Here is a 19,239-nt window from a genome sequence, read left to right as displayed (position 1 = left end):
CCTCTCGTTTGTTGTGAGTCTAACAGAAATGGCTAACATGGGGTTCTGCGCCATGCTGCCTAAAGCCCGCCCTCCGCTCGCATTGTCCTATTGGTCGTGACGAACACAAAGGGAGGAGGGGCATGGCGAGAATCCCGTCTGTCATTGGACAGGCGGTATTTATAGGGGCGGGGCGTAGCCATCAGTGAATGCAGGTGGTCCAAGACTAGTTTTGTGCGGTTGATTGAAAGAGCGGCTTCTCCTGCGTCATGGTGAGTGTCTAGCTTCCTCCGGGTCTACACTGGAATTAACGCAGTTTGGCACCGTGGAGTCAGTGTGGGTTGTAGTTTGGTGAGGCGTCAGCAGTCTTTATCAAGAAGCCTAAAGACCTCGTGAAACTATAACTTCCATAGGTTGCTATGAGTTTTCTGGGATGTATGGCCATGTTCCGGAAGCATTCTTTCCTGACGTTTCGCCCGCATCTATGGCAGGCATTCTCAGAGGTTGTGAGGTCTGCTGGAATCTAGGCAAGTGGGATTTATATACCTGTGGAATGTCCAGGGTGGGAGAAAGAACTCTTGTTTGTTGAAGGCAATTAGTCACCTTGATTAGCATTGAATAAGCCTTGCAGCTTCAAGGTCTGGCTGATTCCTGCCTAGGGGAATCCTTTGTTGGAAGGCGTTAGCTGGCCCTGATTGATTTATGTCTGCAATTCCCCTGTTTTCAGAGTGTTTTTCTTTGTTTACTGTCCTGATTTTAGAGTTTTTTAAAATACTGGTAGCCAGCTTGTGTTTATTTTTATGTTTTCCTCCTTTCTGTTGAAATTGTCCACATGCTTGTGGATTTCAATTGCTTCTCTGTGTAGTCTGACCTGATGGTTGTTAGAGTGGTCCAGCATTTCTGTGTTCTCTAATATACTGAACCACTCTTAACAACCACCATGTCAGACTACAGAGAGACAATTCCCTCAGGCAGGAAGCAACCAAAGCTTTGAATCTGCAAGGCCATTAAATGCTAATCAAGGTGATCAGTTGCAACATTCACACCTGTCTCCAACAGACAAGAGTTCTTTCTCCCAACCTGGAACTTCCACAGATACATAAACCCCACTTGTCTAGTTTCTAATAGACCTCACATCTCTGAGGAATGCCTGGCATAGATTTGGGTGAAACGTCAGGAGAGAATGCTTCTGGAACGTGACCATACAGCTTGGAAAACTCACAGCAACCCAGCGATTCCGGCCATGAAAGCCTTCGACAACACAAAGTTTCTGCAGTTTAATAAACTTTTCCCATGTTTTTATAATAGAAACAAATAGAACCAATTAGGAAATGACATTTATAGCCTAGGAACAAAAATTGTATTGCAGTAAACTGTGTAATAAATAAATATCCTTCTATTCCCTCTCTGGATAAGAGACAGGCTAAACCTAACTGTTTGTAACCTAAACCTTTGACCAGGAAATTCTGTTTCTGACTCGCAGGAAAGTGTGCAAAGAACGGATGCCCATTGCTTTGGTTCTTGCTGGGTTTTGGACTACACTTCCCAAAAGCCCCAGCCACTTTGGCCAACAGTCAGGGATTGTGGGAACTGAAGTATTAATACATTGGGCAACCAAAGTTTGGGGATGTCCGTCCTAAAGTGTGTCTATGCCAGGCATGAGCAATCTTTGGCCCTCCAGATGTTTTGGACTTCAACTCCCACAATTCCTAACAGCCAATAGTTTGCCCATGCCTGTTATAGATAAAGTATTACTGCATAAAGGTTAGTCAATTCCTAGAAACCTTTTTAGTTGTTGATGTTGACCATGACATAGTTACAGTGGGTTGTAAATAATTTATTACTTGAACTCCTTTGTACCTTTTAGCAAATCTAGCAAATGATATCTCCATTGAGTCCATAAGTAAGTACTGTTTTCTGAAATCTACTGCGTGATTTCTTCTGTGAGTCCCTTCGGGGAGATGGAGGCAGGGTCTAAAAATAAAGTATTATTATTATTTTATTTTTCAATTGCACTATGGAAGGCATCTACCCATAGGAATTTAACACCAAGTACTGCCCAGCGAAGGAAAAGTGGGTTGAAGTATGAATTGTCCGAAGAGCAAAAGCAGGAGGTCAGAGAAGCTTTTGATTTGTTTGACACTGACGGAAATGGCACCATTGATATTAAAGAGCTAAAGGTAAAGTGATGGGTTTCTTTTAATAATTTACCCTATATACTCATATATAAATCTAGAAAGTTGAGTAAAAAAAAATCAATCCAAAAACCTGGATCAGCTTATCTATGAGTCAATGTATGTTATATCAAAAATGATAATTTCTCTGAGATTAATAGTGAAAGGCAAGAGCTTAGTCCATCCCAGGGCAACTTAAAAGAGTTGTAATGATTTAATATATTTTTAATCTTTTAAAATTGTACCTCTTTTAAATTATCTCATGGTGTATCGCCTTGAAAACCTTGGATATAGGATAGGATATACATTTCTCTGTAAGTAAATCAGTTCCAGCTGGAGTAAACCAGTTGAATTTGCACACTGATCTATTTACCAACTTTATGTTGTTCTAGTAGGGCATCTCAATTGGATTTAGGCTAGTTTTCCAAGTTCTGACCATATTTGTTACCTTGTTTCCCCAAAACAAACCAGACCTAACAGAAAAATACTCCCTACCATGTCGCTCCTGACATGAAAAAAAATCATAATATTATGATGGTGTGCCAGAAGATGAAATTATTATATTTGAACAAATGTAGATTATTTTTACATGAATGAATGTAGATTTTTTTTTTAAAATTCATTTAGATGGTTGTCCATGAAAAAAATAAGGCATCACCTGAATATGTCCTAATGCATCTGCTGGAACAAGAATTAATGCAAGACTTGGTCTTATTTTCGGGGAAATTCCGCATGCCAAAGCAAAGCGTTCTGCATTTCTGTTGCAGGTTGCAATGCGTGCCCTTGGCTTTGAGCCGAAGAAAGAGGAAATCAGAAAGATGATCGCGGAGCTTGGGAAAGACGGAAGCACCGTCTTAGAGTTTGAAGATTTCTTGACCATGATGACAAAAAAAATGGTAAAGCAAGTGGCATCCAATATATATATATATATATATATATATATATATATACACACACACACACACACACACACACACACACACATACACACACACACACATACAGTAATTAGAACCCATCATCAGAGTTTTTGTTTTAAAATCCCTCCTTCCTTATTTTTTTGCAAGAGTGAAAAAGATACCCAGGAAGAAATCCTGAAGGCTTTCCGGTTGTTTGATGAAGATGGCACAGGCAAGATCTCCTTTAAAAACCTCAAGCAAATTTCCAAGGAGCTTGGAGAGAAATTAACAGATGAAGAATTACAGGTAAATATTTTGCTGAATTTATTTATTTATTTATTTATTTATTTACAGTATTTATATTCCGCCCTTCTCACCCCGAAGGGGACTCAGGGCGGATTACAATGAACACATATATGGCAAACATTCAATGCCAATAGACAAACAACATTCAGTTTTAGACAGACACAGAGACATTTTTAACATCTTTCCAGCTTCACGATTTCCGGCCACAGGGGGAGCTGTTGCTTCACCGTCCATTGGTGGCTGTTCTTCCTCTTCTTTTCCTCGTGAGCAGTTTTATGGTGTTGTAGATTAGTTAAATTAGCCTCCCGCATAAAGCGTCCCTAAATTTTCCCTACTTGACAGATGCAATTATCTTTCGGGGCTGCTAGGTCAACAGCAAGCCGGGGCTATTTTTTTTTTTTAATGGTCGGAGGCTTAACCCGACCCGGGCTTCGAACTCATGACCTCTCGGTCAGTATGGTCAGTATGGTATGCATGGTTTAAATAGCTATATTATTTCTACAGCCAGAATTAGCCAAACTGATTATTGTGGCATCATCTACTGCATGCCCATATAAAATGTACCCAGCTTTAACCTTTTTCATACTGGTAGGTCTTGTGCCAGCTATATACAGTTATAGCAAGGAGCAAGGCATGTAAATCAGTTGACCATGAAATTTTATAATTGACACTTTGACCTTCTGGTAAACATACATCTCTCACTTTGCCTTGTTAGTTTTGTTCTTTTGGATTCTGTATTCTTGGACTTGGGGGGTTTTTTGCCTCTCCCCGTATCCCACCTTAAGTATTCCAACTTAGGTAAGTTGGCAATGTAATGTTTCAAGTCTCCTTTTTATTTAAGGCCATTTTAAGGTGTAATGTGTATATTGCTAATATATTTCCACTTTGGATTGTGAATGTACGCAACCCAAAACGTTCAGTGCAGTTCCAGAACGGTCTTTAATCTCTAGTGTTTTTGCAGGAAATGATAGACGAAGCTGATCGGGATGGCGATGGAGAAATAAATGAGCAAGAATTCTTGAGAATCATGCAAAAGACTGCTCTGTATTAATGATCCTGCAACCTTTAAAATGACTTGCAAAGACAACAAATATGTCCGCTTCTTCTACTGTAATATGATGTATTGAAGAGAACACCGTATTCTTGGGGCAGGGAGGGATCTTTTGAAAAGGAGAATGTCAAAATTGTTTGTCAAACAAGCATTGTCTGTTAAACTACTGGGTATAGTGAAAAGAAACAGTTCAAGATGAGAAAACTGTTTCTCTTCTGGTCTGTCAAAGGAATTATTCACATTGTCATCTCTATAAACAGAGCCCAAGTACCCTCTTCTTTGGAACTTTTCAGGAAATGGCAGTGAGTGACCCATCTACATATGTTTGGCAAGCACAATTAAATGAAAACCTGCTCTTTCTTTCTGTTAACATGATGATGGTACTTAGCTGTTTACAGTGCTTTATTCTGTGAAGAGTCAAATTCTATGGCTAAAAACCTTAAGAATTGCAATCTTAATTGAAAGGGACAGAATGTGGCATTGATGTTATCAGAGCCTCACTGCTTTCTTTTGGATTAGTCGTAAAGCTACTTAGAGCTTTGATTCCTGATGTAAAGTAAAGCTGCCTGATAAGACATGGTCATTGTGCTACTCAGTTATTATACAGGAGGAAACAATTCAACATCTGCAGCATTCCTTATCATAATGCGATAATGCTGCTGGATTTCTTCTACATTGTTATTCAGATGGGAAAAGAAATCCTTGATGTAATCTGGTAAACAGGTTTTTTAATCTGTTTCCTGTTGCTTCATATAGAAAACTTTTCAAGCATCCCATATATATCTGAGTAACCCATTAAAACAATCTTAGTTTATCATACAACATTTTCAACACAAAGGCAGACATGTGAACAAATAGACACACTCATCTCGAGTCTATTATTATAGTCTAGGGATGAGTGTCTACCTGTTTACATGGCTGTCTTGGTGTTGAAAATTCTGGTCTGAGCTGATGAGATGTGCCTCTGAGCAACATCCAGTAGACCACACCTGATCTACAAGTTCTCCATCTGATATTTAGAGCTGTATCAGAAGTCTTACATGACTAGTACTCACATTTCTATAGGCACATTGGTCATATAGTCTTTCATCCCTTTAACTAAAGACTCAGCTGGATGTTACATGCATTTCCTCTCTGCTTTATGTGTATATTGCATTTGAAAAGCAGCCATGGAAAGCTTTCAAGTCTAGTACAAAGACTAGACAAAAGAACATAAATCATTATGTTCTTTAAAAACACTCTTCCGGTGTTTTTAAAATCAAAACTATTTCCCTGTGCTCCTTTTGCGGGGGGGATGAAATATCCAGTGAGAAATATGTGAGCAAAAGAACAGTTGGAAAAAATCAAGATGAACTTGTACATCTTATTGTGGTTGCTTGTCAAACTACTTCCCCATGTTTCCCTGTGAGCCCTACATTTCCTTTTTTTCATTTGTAGGAGTTGGTTTGAAATAATCACTTTGTTAAAGTGTGTTTATCTGAATTCAACCGATCACATTGGATCTTAGCTTAACAAGAGTACTTCTTACACAGCAAAGACGAAACGTGAGATTGTTGCCTGAGTTGAATTTGTATTGTAATTGCATTTGTATAAAAACATCATTTTTGTACAAGACTTGTTTCTACTTGTGACATCTCCTTGTTAATCTAGATTTTGTATAATTACAGTAAATATTTGCTGTGTAATTCTGTTAGTTTTTCAAAGCCCTGTTCTTTAACTATTTTCTTCTCTAGAAGTAACCCCGCTGAATTTACCATGGTCGAAGCAAACATGTAAAATCGTTTGGTTATACTTTTAAAGTGTCAAAGTGTATGTTTTCTTATGTATGTGTGATGTTTGCCGACAACAGAGCTAGTCAATACGTATGTCAAAGCTGTCATTTTTCTTTATAGCAGTATTTCTGGTGCCTTTCTGTAGCAGAACTGAGCCTTCAATATAGGTACCTGGATTTGTCTTGCGAGTCCTCCTAAATAAACAAATGCTAGGATTTAGTCAAACTAAAAGTGCACTGTAATTTCTATATCTGAACATATAGTTGTAAAACAGGCCACTGTGGGGGACCATATTAGACCCTTGGGAAAATTTGTGGGGTTCCATTTTAGGCATATGGCAAGCTTTTTAAAAATGAGAAGTGAACAAAAGTAATTGCCTGTTCAGTTCTTTTTCTAAGAAAAGGCCTCTCTTGGTCTTAAAGTGGCCCTGGGATCTTGCCAAACATGGTGAAAACACTTTTCACATCCCCTGTAGAGCATTTCAGGGGCAGGAGGGTTTTGTGCTCTGCTCATTAATGATGGCTAATATTTGGATTAATACAAGTAGCTCAAATTTGTGCTGATCAAAAAGGAGTTTTCTTAAGGAACGTCCAATACTGCAGAAGCAAACAAGAGGTACCCAAGGGTCTTTGCTTTCTCATAATCCCATGGCTGCATGATCAAATCCCATTTTATATTCAAAGCAACTCATTGCTTATGAGCCAATTCCTTGCTACAAATCCAGGTAATTTGGGGCAAACTCACCAACACTGAAATCTTGCACTGAGCGATGGAGCTACACAGAAAAGGGTTCAGCAGTGCAGCCCCCAGCACAGTCATTTCTATGTTGCCAGAGAGCAGGGGGGGGGGGGGTTCATAAAGATATATCTAGCTTGTTCTATAGTTAGATGAATCCCTGCAGATACCTGGCACATTGTCTCCATTTATAAGAACAGAACTGGACATATCTCTGGTTGCCCATTTCATGGCAATATGGAAATGGCATATGCTGCTGAAAAGGGCAGGTTTTGAATGAACTTCTGGTGGTTGTGTGTAATAAAAGTGAATTGCAATGGTTAAGGCAGACTTGGGACATCGTAATTATGTAATAGCATGAGAGCCATTTGATAGCCTTCTGTATTACTCCATATCATATAAATCGAAAACTCTTTGCGTAATAGTAAGTTCACCGACGTAACAAATACAGGGTAAAATGTCACACTTCTGTGAACTCAAAATTAAGTCAGCACTATCTAGAGAAGATACAATATAGTTTGAGTACCATTAATCCAGTACTGTCTGAACATTTAAGCAGGGTTTCTAACTTCAACCATCTTATTTATCTTACTTGCCAAGGTCATATTTGTGCCAGAAAGTACATTTTTTGATATATCTAGACAGAAACTTTAATCTTCCTTTTGTTGCATTAGTCATTAGCATATAAGTATAAAAGATCTAGATTGCCAGAGTTAATAGCAATTTGGGGCAGGAGGGAAATCTGGTAAATAGAAATGGAAATATAAAGAAAAAATGCGTCAACAAACCGCATGTGGCGTCATATTGCATAAGTACCGCGGTGAAGAAAACACAGCACGACAAGCAGCCTGTCTAGGGAGAGGGGAGATTTCTATTCGCATGGGTCTTTGAAGTTGTTCATATAAGATTAAAGGAATGCTTCGGAAACATGATTTCCACCTACATTTTAAATTTACATTTACGGTAAAGAAGTGGAACAGTTGTGATTGTCTTTAACTTCCATTTGACTATTCATAGTGAAACTTGGCAAGATTCACCAGCATTGAAAGTGTGTTATCTGTTCACCTTTGGGTTAGTTCTCTAAACAACTTGTTCTGAAATATGAACTGGATTACTGCTTCATGCTTGAAAGTGACCAAAAACTCAACCAACACCACACAGAAATCCTTTAATGTAATATTTTTTGTTTCTAATTCACTATATGGTTATTAGAGTTTTCAATCCCTACAGTTGAAATGCCATGTGGTGTATTGCCAAACATTTATACTCTCATTTTAACTCACTAATTGCAGTTAAGAGTATGGTAACCCAGGATGTGTAAGTAACAGTTGATCTCTAGTTTCATATTGAGGACTGCTTTCATATTGAGGATCTGCAAAGAACTAGACATGCCTAAAGCCTTCTGGTTTTAGAATAACACAAACATCAAAATCAAATAGCAGAGCAGTAATTTCTGGGCTGCCGACAACATTCAGCATGACACTTCTCAACAGCTATGACAAGTGTGCTAATCTGTATCAAGAGACATTTGAGTAGTTTTGCTGTGCACTAGAAGATCTTTAGTAAGCTAAGTGTTAATGGTCCATGCAACACCAAGTTAAAGCCAATATCCTTTGTATTATGGTGATACTTTTTTCCTCCCATTACTGCAGGTTAAATGAGGGGAATGTAAAGCTGAAGCAGGAGGGTTACCATCATCTTTACCAAAGGATGCTGATCAGTGTCTCCTACTCATCCTGGAGAGAAGCAACCAGTAGGATGCCACAGGGTCCTGCCCTGGGTCCAGTGCTATTCAACATGTTTTTATTAATGACTTGGATCAGGGGTCCCCAAACTAAGGCCCGGGGGCCGGATGCGGCCCTCCAAGGTCATTTACCTGGCCCCCGCCCTCAGTTTTATAATATAACATTTTATATCAGTTTTAATAATATCATATATTGTATATACATATAATATTGATAATAATCTTATGCTATACAATATAATACTAGTAGTAATACCATATAATAATATTAATTATATGTTATATATTACATATTATATAATAGTATAGTGGTATAGTTCAATATAGTAATATATAATGCTAATATTGTGTTACACTTTCCATTGAAATCCTAATAGGTTTATGTTGGTTAAAATTGTTTTCATTTTTAAATATTGTATTTTTCTTTCATTGTTGTTGTTGTTGCACTACAAATAAGACATGTGCAGTATGCATAGGAATTTGTTTGTATTTTTTTTTTCTAATGATAATTTGGCCCTCAACAGTCTGAAGGATTGTGGATCGGCCCTCTGCTTAAAAAGTTTGGGGACCCCTGACTTGGATGATGGAATAGAAGGCATAATAATCAAATTTGCAAATGACACCAAATTGGGAGGGATAGCTAATACCCCAGAGGACAGAAACAGAATTTAAAATGGGATTAGAGAGTCCCGCCAAAACTAACAAAACAAATTTCAGCAGGGAGAAATGTGTGGCACTACAATTTTAACAATGAAAATGAACTGAACAGTTACAGGGTGAGTGACACCTGGCTTGAAAACAGTACATGTGAAAGGGCTTCAGGATCACAATTCAACATGAGTCAGCATTGGAATGTGGCAACTAAAAAAGCCAATTTGAGCCTAGCCTGCATCAATAGTGTTGAAATCGAAAGAAGTCACAGTCCCATTCTATTCTGCTTTGGTCAGACCTTATCCGAAGTACTGTGTCCAGTTCTGGGCACCACAATTCAAGAAGGATATTGACAAGTTTGAATGTGTCCAGAGAAGGGCGGCCAGAATGATCAAAGGTTTGGAAACCAAGCCCTATGAGAAATAACTGATTGAACCAAGCATACAATTCAAATGTATATCTCACTCAAAACAACAGAGTCTGAATTTAGCAGTGCGATTTCAGCCACACAGTTCATTTAATCTTAATTATGGTTTCTAATTCATAATGTGTATGGAGAATTGAATCAGTGTGATGTATTAGGAATTTTAACATTTAAATAATATTTTGTGGCATTTATTACAAAAAGATTTCATTCTGTATTGCTTCATGCTATCTGTATTCATTCAGGTTTCACCCTTCTAATATTTATGTCAAGTGTATCTCTCTCTCTCTCTCTCTCTTTATGTGTGTGTGTGTGTATATATGTGTGTGTGTGTGTGTGTGTGTGTGTATATATATACACACACACACACATAAACGTACACAACATTTACAATTCCCACTACCATCACGAGGATTTAAAAAAAAATAATAATCCTGTTTGAGACAATCCTTCTAGATTTACATACAGTATAACATTTGTATCCTATTTCTTATGACCTGATCTCTAGACATATTCATAATATAATTCTTGACCCGGTTCCATCTTTCTTCAACTTCTTGCATTCTATTTTCATTACCTTTTGAATCATTTAATTTTACATCCATAATTTCAAATTCCATTTGGTCCACCATATGCCGAAACGATTTATTTACTGTCCACTTGGATTTGTCTTTCCATCCTGATACTATCACCACTTGTGTGCACTCAATACCATGGCTGATGGTATTGAAAGTCGCTGAGATATTCAAGAGAACCAACAAGGACACACTCCCCTTGTCTAGCTCTCTACGGAGGTCATCCACCAAGGCGACCAAAGCTGTCTCCATACCGGGACCTGGCCTAAAACCAGACTGTGATGAATCAAGATAATCGGTTTCATCCAAGATTCCCTGGAGCTGAGAAGACACCACTCGCTCTAGAACCTTGCCCAACAAGAGAAGATTAGAAATTGGCTGGGAGTTGTTCAGTACCGAGTAATCTAGGGAAGTCTTGAATCTTATTTTCCAAAGACATTCAGCACTTCAACAGCACTTTTAAAGTCTTAATTTTAAAATGTCAAACATCTTTTTGGTATAGATTTTGTACCTTGGATAGCTCCTTAAACTCCAGGCCTGTCAGCTCACTACAGCCTGGACGCGCTCTGTTATCACTGGAAACTTTTACTACAGGAAACATTGACATGGAAAAAGCCGAGAGTGCCAGGCAGCGGTCAGCACTCCTTTATATACCCTCCCCCTTATTCAAAGATACAATTCCCGCCAAGAGAAAAACCTGCGAAATACACCCGCCAAACTCGACAGTCGTTTCTTCTCAGGATCAAGAATTGCAGGTGCCTTATCAGTTGGGAATGTCCGCGGCACTGATTTCTGGTGCCAGAATCCAGGCCCAGAAAGCTGGGTCCTGACAAGGCCCAAAACCTGGAGTGTTTACGGGTGTATTAGAGTCATGTAGAGTTGGAAAAGACCCAAGGGCCGTCCAGTCCAACCCCCTACCATGCAGAAAAACACAAGCAAAGCACCCCGACAAATGGCCATCCAGTCGCTGCTTAAAAACCTCCAGAAGGAGACTGTGAGGCAGCATATTTTGTTGCTGAACAGGAGGTTCTTCCTAATGTTTAGATGGAATAGTTTTTCCTGCAATTTGCCTCCATTGCGCCATGTTCTAGTCTCCAGAGCACCACTCTAACTGCCATGGGTCAATGCTATGGGATCCTACGAGTTGTTGTTTGGTGAGGCACCAGCATTCCTGGCCAGAGAAGGAATGGCAGAGAAATACTTTGTAAAACTGCAGCTCCTAAGATTCCATAGCCTTCAGTCATGGCTGTTTAAGTGGTGTCGAACTGTGTTAATTAGACACTGTGGATAAACCCTTAATTTCCATTTTACTGATGTTGCAAGCTAACTGGCTCTAACGCCCATAGGTATAATGTTCAATCTACCTATTTATTTGTATGTAATTAATTCCAGAGTTAACTGTTAGTTTTGTGGGAATTTTCTTCATGTGTCATTTTTGTTTTACTTTGATGCTTATGCAGATTGCTGTTTCCATGTAAACTGATTCACTCCAGATTATCTGATGGAAAAAAAGTGAAAGGAAAGAATCTGAATGCAAAAATAACAGCATTGAACACGCAACTGTTTTTTGCTTGCTTTATTTAATTGCGAGATGTGTCCTTCCTTTATAGAATGGTAGCCCTCTAGTATGTCCTGTGGAAAGAGTTTACTATGCAAAAATTGCTTGGCCCTCTGATGATGTCATGAGAACTGAGTTAACTAGCAAAGGAATCCAAAAAGTCCCCGGAAGCATCAGTGCATTTATCAGACCATTTTCAAGTAAAATGCAACCACATTGCCAGAATGGCAACCTCAGAACTGCTATGCAGAGAATGATGTAGAGGGAGAGAACGTGATGATGATTAACTTCATTTATACTTTCTACAGTGAGTCATATTTTCAGGTTTGCTTTTAGTAGCAAGCGGAGAAAGGCTGAATCACCGATTTCTGAACCACTTCTCATTGTACTCCTTTGACTGGTGATGCCCAGAAGAAAAGACATTATTTAAGTCCTTAATTCTTAAAAAACAATTAAAAACTAGTTATCCTCTTTCAAGCAAATTAGAAAAATCAATCACATAATTCACTTCTCTTTTTGAATCAAAATTGATATGAAATTATCATTAACAGTATATATGCTATTAGCATTCTTTGAAAGCACTGCTGGTTTGACAGTTTGAACTGTGCCTAACCTGGGAATGACTAAGCCGTAAGAAAAGTAGTTCTTCAGTTTGAAGAAAAAGGTGGGTGGGGAAACCTGGCTATGTGTGTTGGTTTCAAAAATTAAGATAGATGGATAACAGGTGACAACACCAGAAAAAAAGAGAGGACTGCCCCAGTTGATCAATGCTACTGCAATTCCAGTGAATAAAATTTACATCAAAAGCATGCTGGCTGTTGACTCAGCATGTTCCTAAGATATGTACAGATTAGAAAAAGCTTAATATTTGACCTTCTGAAATGAGAAATATATCATTTTCCCCCAAAGAGTTTCTACCTGTCACCACCAATTTCAGAAGACCACAGAGATCATCTTCCACCAGGTGGTGCCTGGTCTTTAGACACTTTCACCCCAGTTGTGTGATGACTGGCATGGGACTCCATCCATTAGACGGGATGAGAGCATCCTAGGAGGCTAAATTCACCTGTCTGATGAGGTTGCAAGTCATCCTTGCAGACTTCAGTTATGGCTTCCCTAACTGAGTCTATCCATCTGCAATGAAGTCTTCCTCTTTTCCTACTGCAGTGGTTCCCAACCTGTGAGTTCCCAGGTGTTTTGGCCTACAACTCCCAGAAATCCCAGCCAGTTTACCAGATGTTAGGATTTCTGGGAATTGAAGGCCAAAAGATCTGGGGACCCACAGGCTGAGAACCACTGTCCTATTGCCTTCCACCTTATCAAGCATTACTGTCTTTTCTAGAGAGTCGCATCTTCTCATGATCTGTCCAAAGAACAACTGTTTCAGTTTAGCCATCTTGGCTTCTAAAGAGAGACTTGATTTGGACCATTTATGTATCTTTTACAGCAGTCCATGGCATCCATATATTTCATCGCCAGCACCACATTTCAAATGAATTGATTTCCTTCCTGTCCATTTTTCACAACTACAGTAGAGTCTCATCCAACATAAACGGACCGGCAGAATGTTGGATAAGTGAATATGTTGGATATTAAGGAGGCATTAAGGAAAAGCCTCTTAAACATCAAATTAGGTTATGATTTTACAAATGAAGCACCAAAACATCATGTTAGGCAACAAATTTGGCAGAAAAAGTAGTTCAATACGCAGTAATGCTATGTAGTAATTACTGTATTTATGAATTTAGCACCAAAATATCACAATATATTGAAAACATTGACTACAAAAATGTGTTGGATAATCCAGAACGTTGGATAAGTGAGAGTTGGATAAGTGAGACTCTACTGTATATATAGAAACTGGAAATATGATTGCATGGATAATCCTAACTTTGGTATTCAGTTATATATCTTAATACTTTAGAATCTTGTCATAGTTCCTTCATAGCTGCCTTTCCATGTCCTAGGACCTCATCAGAAAGACCAGGTGAAGCTTCCAGCTTCACCGGGCTTCCAGGAGGAAAGGGAGAGCAGGGTGAATCTGTCACCCCACACGCAGCTCCCTTTCTGCAACCCTTTCTCCATCACATGGGGAAAGCATCGCCCTTGCAGGAAGCATCTGACAATGCATTCACCCCAATTGCGGGTGGGTCCTCTGCCAGATGTAATACAACACCGTCTGTCTCCTGAGGAATCTGTATAATGACCAAGTAGCAACAGTAAGAACAGACCATGGAACAACAGACTAGTTTAAGTTTGGGAAAGGAGTACGGCAGGGCTGTATACTCTCACCCTACCTATTCAACTTGTACGCAGAACTCATGATGCGATGTGCGGGGCTTGACAAATCCAAGGCTGGAGTTAAAACTGCTGGAAGACACATTAACAATCTTAGATATGCAGATGATACCATTTTGATGGCTGAAAGTGAGGAGCCTTATAACCAAGGTGGACGAAGAAAGTGCAAAAGCTGGGTTGCAGTTAAATATAAAAAATCCAAGATTATGGCAACCAGACTGATTGATAACTAACTGGCAAATAGAGGGGGGAAACGTGGAGGCAGTGACAGATTTCATATTTCTAGGCGCAAAGATCACTGCAGACGCAGGCTGCAGCCAGGAAATTAGAAGACATTTACTTCTTGGGAGGAGAGCAATGACCAACCTCAATAAAACAGTGAAGAGTAGAGACATCACACTGGCAACGAATCTTCCACCTTGTGTGACTGTGGAGCTGAACAAACAATTCTTCATATGTATGCTTGCCCACAATGCCCTGCCTCATGCACAGAGGAGGAGTTGTTTAAAGCTACGGACAATGCGATTGCTATTGCCCGCTTTTGGTCCAAAACTATTTAGCTGTTTGTGATTCCTTTATTTTATCACTTTTAAACTTATTTATTATGCAATGCTTTTGACACGAAATAAATAAAACTGGCAACTAAGGTCTGCATAATTGAAGCAATGGTATTCCCCATGATAATCTATGGATGTGAGAGCTCGACCATAAGGAAGGCTGAACGAAGGAAGATAGATGCTTTTGAACTGTGGTATTGGAGGAAAATTTGAAGAGTGCCTTGGACCTCAAGAAGATCAAACCTGTCCATAATCCAGGAAATAAAGCCTGGCTGCTCACTGGAGCGAAGGATATTAGAGGCAAAGATGAAGAATTTTGGCCACATAATGAGAAGGCAGTAAAGCTTGGAGAAGAGAATGATGCTGGGGAAAATGGAAGGAGAAAGGAAGAGGGGACAATGAAGGGCAAGGTGGATGGATGGTATCCTTGAAGTGAATAGCTTGACCTTGAAGGAGTTGAGGGTGGCGACAGCTGACAGGGAGCTCTGGCATGGGCTGGTCCATGAGGTCACGAAGCAACTGAACGAATAAACAACAAATCCTTTGCCCTTTTGACTTCATTCTGATGCTGTTGGGCCTCTCCCTCTAATTAGGACTTTATTTTTCTTTTCTTTTTGTTGTATCAACCTAGAGGCATGGATGAGGGATTGTGCTGTCAATTTTCGAGCTTGTGGGCTGTTTAGTTTTGTTATTTTGTCTGCTGCCATGATTCCATCACTCTTTTATATATATAGACTTGCTTGACAAAATTGATCAAAGGTTCCAAAAGAAATATACTCTTCTTCACATTTAAGTCATACAATTAGCACCTTAATTACTAAATGCTAAACTCCCCTCCCCCCCCCCCCCCGAAAAAAGTAAGAGGATCATAATAAAGTCAAAATGGTGTAGCCAACAATGTGATGCGGTGGCAAAAAAAAGCCAATAGGATTTTGGCCTGCACAAAATAGGAGTCTAGTGTCTGGATCTAGGGAAATCATGCTACCCTTCTATTCTGCCTTGGTCAGACTACACCTGGAATACTGTGTCCAATTCTGGGCAATGTAATTTAAGGGAGATGTTGACAAGCTGGAATGTGTCCAGAGGAGAGTGATTAAAACAATCAAGGGTCTGGAGAACAACCCCTATGAGGAGTGGCTTAAAGTGTTGGACATGTTTAGCCTGCAGAAGAGAAGGCTGAATGGCCATGATAGCCATGTATAAATATGTGAGGGGAAGTCATGGGGAGGAGGATGCAAGCTTGTTTTCTGCTGCCCTGGAAACTAGGACACGGAACAATGGCTTACAGGAAAGAAGATTCCACCTGAAAAATTTCCTGACTGTGAGAACCGTTCAGCAGTGGAACTCTCTGCCCCGGAGTGTGGTGGAAGCTTCTACTTTAGAGATTTTTAAGCAGAGGCTGGATGGCCATCTGTCAGGGGTACTTTGAATGCAGTTTTCCTGCTTCTTGGCAGGGGGTTGGACTGGATGGCCCATGAGGTCTCTTCCAACTCTATGATTCTATGATTCTATGAACCTGGGCTATTCATACTCTCAGCCCAAGAAAACCCTGTGATATTACATTGGAAATAACTTGAAGACATGCAGCAACAACAACAACATCATCTTAAACTATGTGCCATTGTGACCTTTACATTTTCCAGAGTCTTCTGTTAAAATTGCCATCTATATTAGGAAGTCCAGACCACTAAGCTAAAAACAAAGTTGGCCTCAGAACTTGCCCCGACACTAACAACACTATTTCCTCAATACTTCTGGAAAATTCCTTCAAACTACAAATGCTATAAAAAATAGTTCATCTGACAGATGAAGCTCATTTTTTTAAATTTTAAATGATTTCTAGCAAATATTTTAAAAAATTAAATTAATTAAATTGATTAAATTTTATTTTAATAGTGTAATTCAAAAACTCAAACTGGAAAAATTTAACAGAAGAAATATGGAAAACGTATTACACTTCTGTCATCAATACAGTATACAATTCTGGAAAATGAAATTTGAATATGGACTGGTTTCACATCAGTGTGAAACTATTACAGAACATAGATTCTCAATACTGAGTTGTTGTGCATTTTCGGGGGTGTATGGCCATGTTCCAGAAGCATTCTTTCCTGACATTTCACCCACATCTATGGCAGACATCTTCAGAAGTTGTGAGGTACGGTATACTGGAAACTAAGCAAGGAAGGTTTATATATCTGTGGAAGGTCCAGGGTGGGGGAAAGAACTCTTGTCTGTTTAAGTCAGGTGTGCAAGTTTCAATTAATAACCTTGATTAGCTTTGAATAGCCTTTCAGTTTCAAAGTCTGGCTGTTTTCTGCCTGGGGGGATCCTTTGTTGGGAGATGTTAGCTGGCCCTGATTGATTCATGTCTGGAATTCTTCTGTTTTCTTAATGTTGGTGTTTACTGACTGTCCTGATTTTAGAAGTTTTTTTAATACTGGGAGCCAGATCTTTTTCATTTTCACTGAATATCGTCAAAGTATCTAGCAAATCAAGTGGGTTGCATTCGGTATGAACATCAAATCTGGATAAATTTGACTTCTTTGTGTGCTAATGAGTTTACCCGATGATAAGAGCCCCTAAGCCTATAGCATCTTCGTATATTTACAGATGCATCACATTGTAGCATCTGACTCATACCGAAAATGGGAATTCACCTCTCACTTTTTTCCTGTCCAATATGCGAATGGGACAGATTTTCATTCACTTCATCAATCCCTGCTCCTACGCACACATTCTCTCACCTATATGCATCTTGCCAGTGGAAAAGAAAAAGTGGTTAGTCATTAATCCATGAAATAAAGCTTTCCAAACGAAAACGTGTGGTTTCTCTTATCTCTCCAGAAAAGTCTTAATAAATAGGTAGGTATAACGTACCTCCAAACAGTTACAGGAATCTATCTTTACAGAAAACACTTCTCTTTTTGATTTGTTAAGTCAAAACTCCAGCAACTATGGAAAAGGTGTGTTGCCTGCTTTTTGTCTGCTCCATCGTTTTAGTTCAGGGAGAACGCACCATGGTGTTTGAAGAGCTTTTACCAAGTGTAACGTCCTTGATGGAAATGGTGAAACGGGTAAGTAAAGGGATCCATGGCATTACAAATAACTTACCAAAAATATTTTCAATATTTATTTGTAAGAATATACACTCATAATTGCTTTCAAAATGTAGAAATAGTTTGGAAATGAAAGTACAAAGTATAAAATGTGTCTATTTTTATTTTCTTTTAGAATGCTACAAGACTCCATTCACCACCAATAGATACCAATGTAAGTTTTACCGTATTTGCTTCTAAATAATGATAAGTAACCATGCGACTTTTTAAATTTCACCCTATCATTATTTGTAGGCAGTATGTACAAAAATGTGATTAATTGCTAAATCATTATTCTATACATACTATTTTACAGTTAAAGTTGCAAGGAAAGGAGCAGTAATTTAGATTTAACATGTCTGCTTACTGTATTAGGGAGAAAAGAGTATAATTTTACATGGCTGGGTTCTTATTTCCTCCTAATTCAGTAATAAATACATACCAACCTAAAGACAGAACATATAACCTTTCAACCCAATGGATGTAATTTATTAATATTTTGGAAAGCTGATAACACTAGTACCAAATGGGTGATACCTTTTATTAGGCTACTTTAGAAAAACAGCAAACTTTGAAATGGCAAATTTCACTTATATAGCACTTTTTCTTCAGAAAGTCCATAGTAAGAGATGTGAGTCTAATGCCCTGCTTTCAACTAGATTCATACTACCTGCTTAGCTTGCATCGCATTCTCCAAAAGGATCCACCAGCTAATTTATAAATATATTCAGTTCACCAAAAAAGTTATTTATAAATATACTTCGTTCACAAAAAAAAGGTATATTATGAGTCATTTCAGCCATCGTTTATCAATTGCAGCTGTTGGCTGTTAAACCCTTGTGCCGACAGGGCTGATGACCTGAATATTGGGTTGCTGACCTGAAGGTTGTCGGTTTGAATCTAACACAGAGGTATGGATGAGCTCCCTTTATCAGCTCCAGCTCCATGCGAGGACATGAGAGAAGCCACCCACAAGGATGGTAAAAACATCAAAACATCTGGGCAATGTCCTTGTGGACTGCCAATTCTCTCACACCAGAAGCAACTTGCAGTTTCTCAAGTTGCTTCTGACACAAAAAACAACAACGTTGGATGTATTTTCTGTTTCTACAATTCTTAGTATTAAAAAACACAACACTTAAAAAAATCTAATTTTAGACCCCGGTTATTTAGAAAGATCAAGATTATCTTTATGCAGGAAGAGATCTATAGTGAGAATTCTGAGATAAAAAAACACATCTTAATAGTTCTTTCTAGCTTGATAACTTTAAAAAGTAATTGCATGTTTTGAAAAGACTTGCTCCATGACACTGCTAATTTGAATTCAACGTCGGTATAAACTTCAAAAGACATAATTCTAAAGCCTAACAAGACTTATCAGATCATACATTACAGCTGTAATCTGTTTGAAGATTATA

The 19,239-nt window shown here is 38.8% G+C and overlaps 1 protein-coding gene across 1 annotated transcript; it reads left to right on the top strand.

The window, feature by feature from the left end:
• The first annotated feature begins 93 nt into the window (after positions 1 to 93).
• Positions 94 to 6,412, top strand: LOC100564988 (uncharacterized). Its single transcript, XM_003221797.4, has 5 exons — positions 94 to 251; positions 2,004 to 2,159; positions 2,921 to 3,049; positions 3,221 to 3,358; positions 4,320 to 6,412. Exons 1-5 carry the CDS (start codon positions 249 to 251, stop codon positions 4,407 to 4,409), a joined length of 516 nt encoding a protein of 171 aa, XP_003221845.1. The 5' UTR covers positions 94 to 248; the 3' UTR covers positions 4,410 to 6,412.
• Positions 6,413 to 19,239: the final 12,827 nt, after the last annotated feature.

Source organism: Anolis carolinensis, chromosome 5 (genome assembly GCF_035594765.1).
Source record: "Anolis carolinensis isolate JA03-04 chromosome 5, rAnoCar3.1.pri, whole genome shotgun sequence".
NCBI lineage: Eukaryota > Metazoa > Chordata > Lepidosauria > Squamata > Dactyloidae > Anolis > Anolis carolinensis.
Note: the sequence above shows the minus strand (reverse complement) of the source record. Positions and strands in the feature narration are given on the sequence as shown.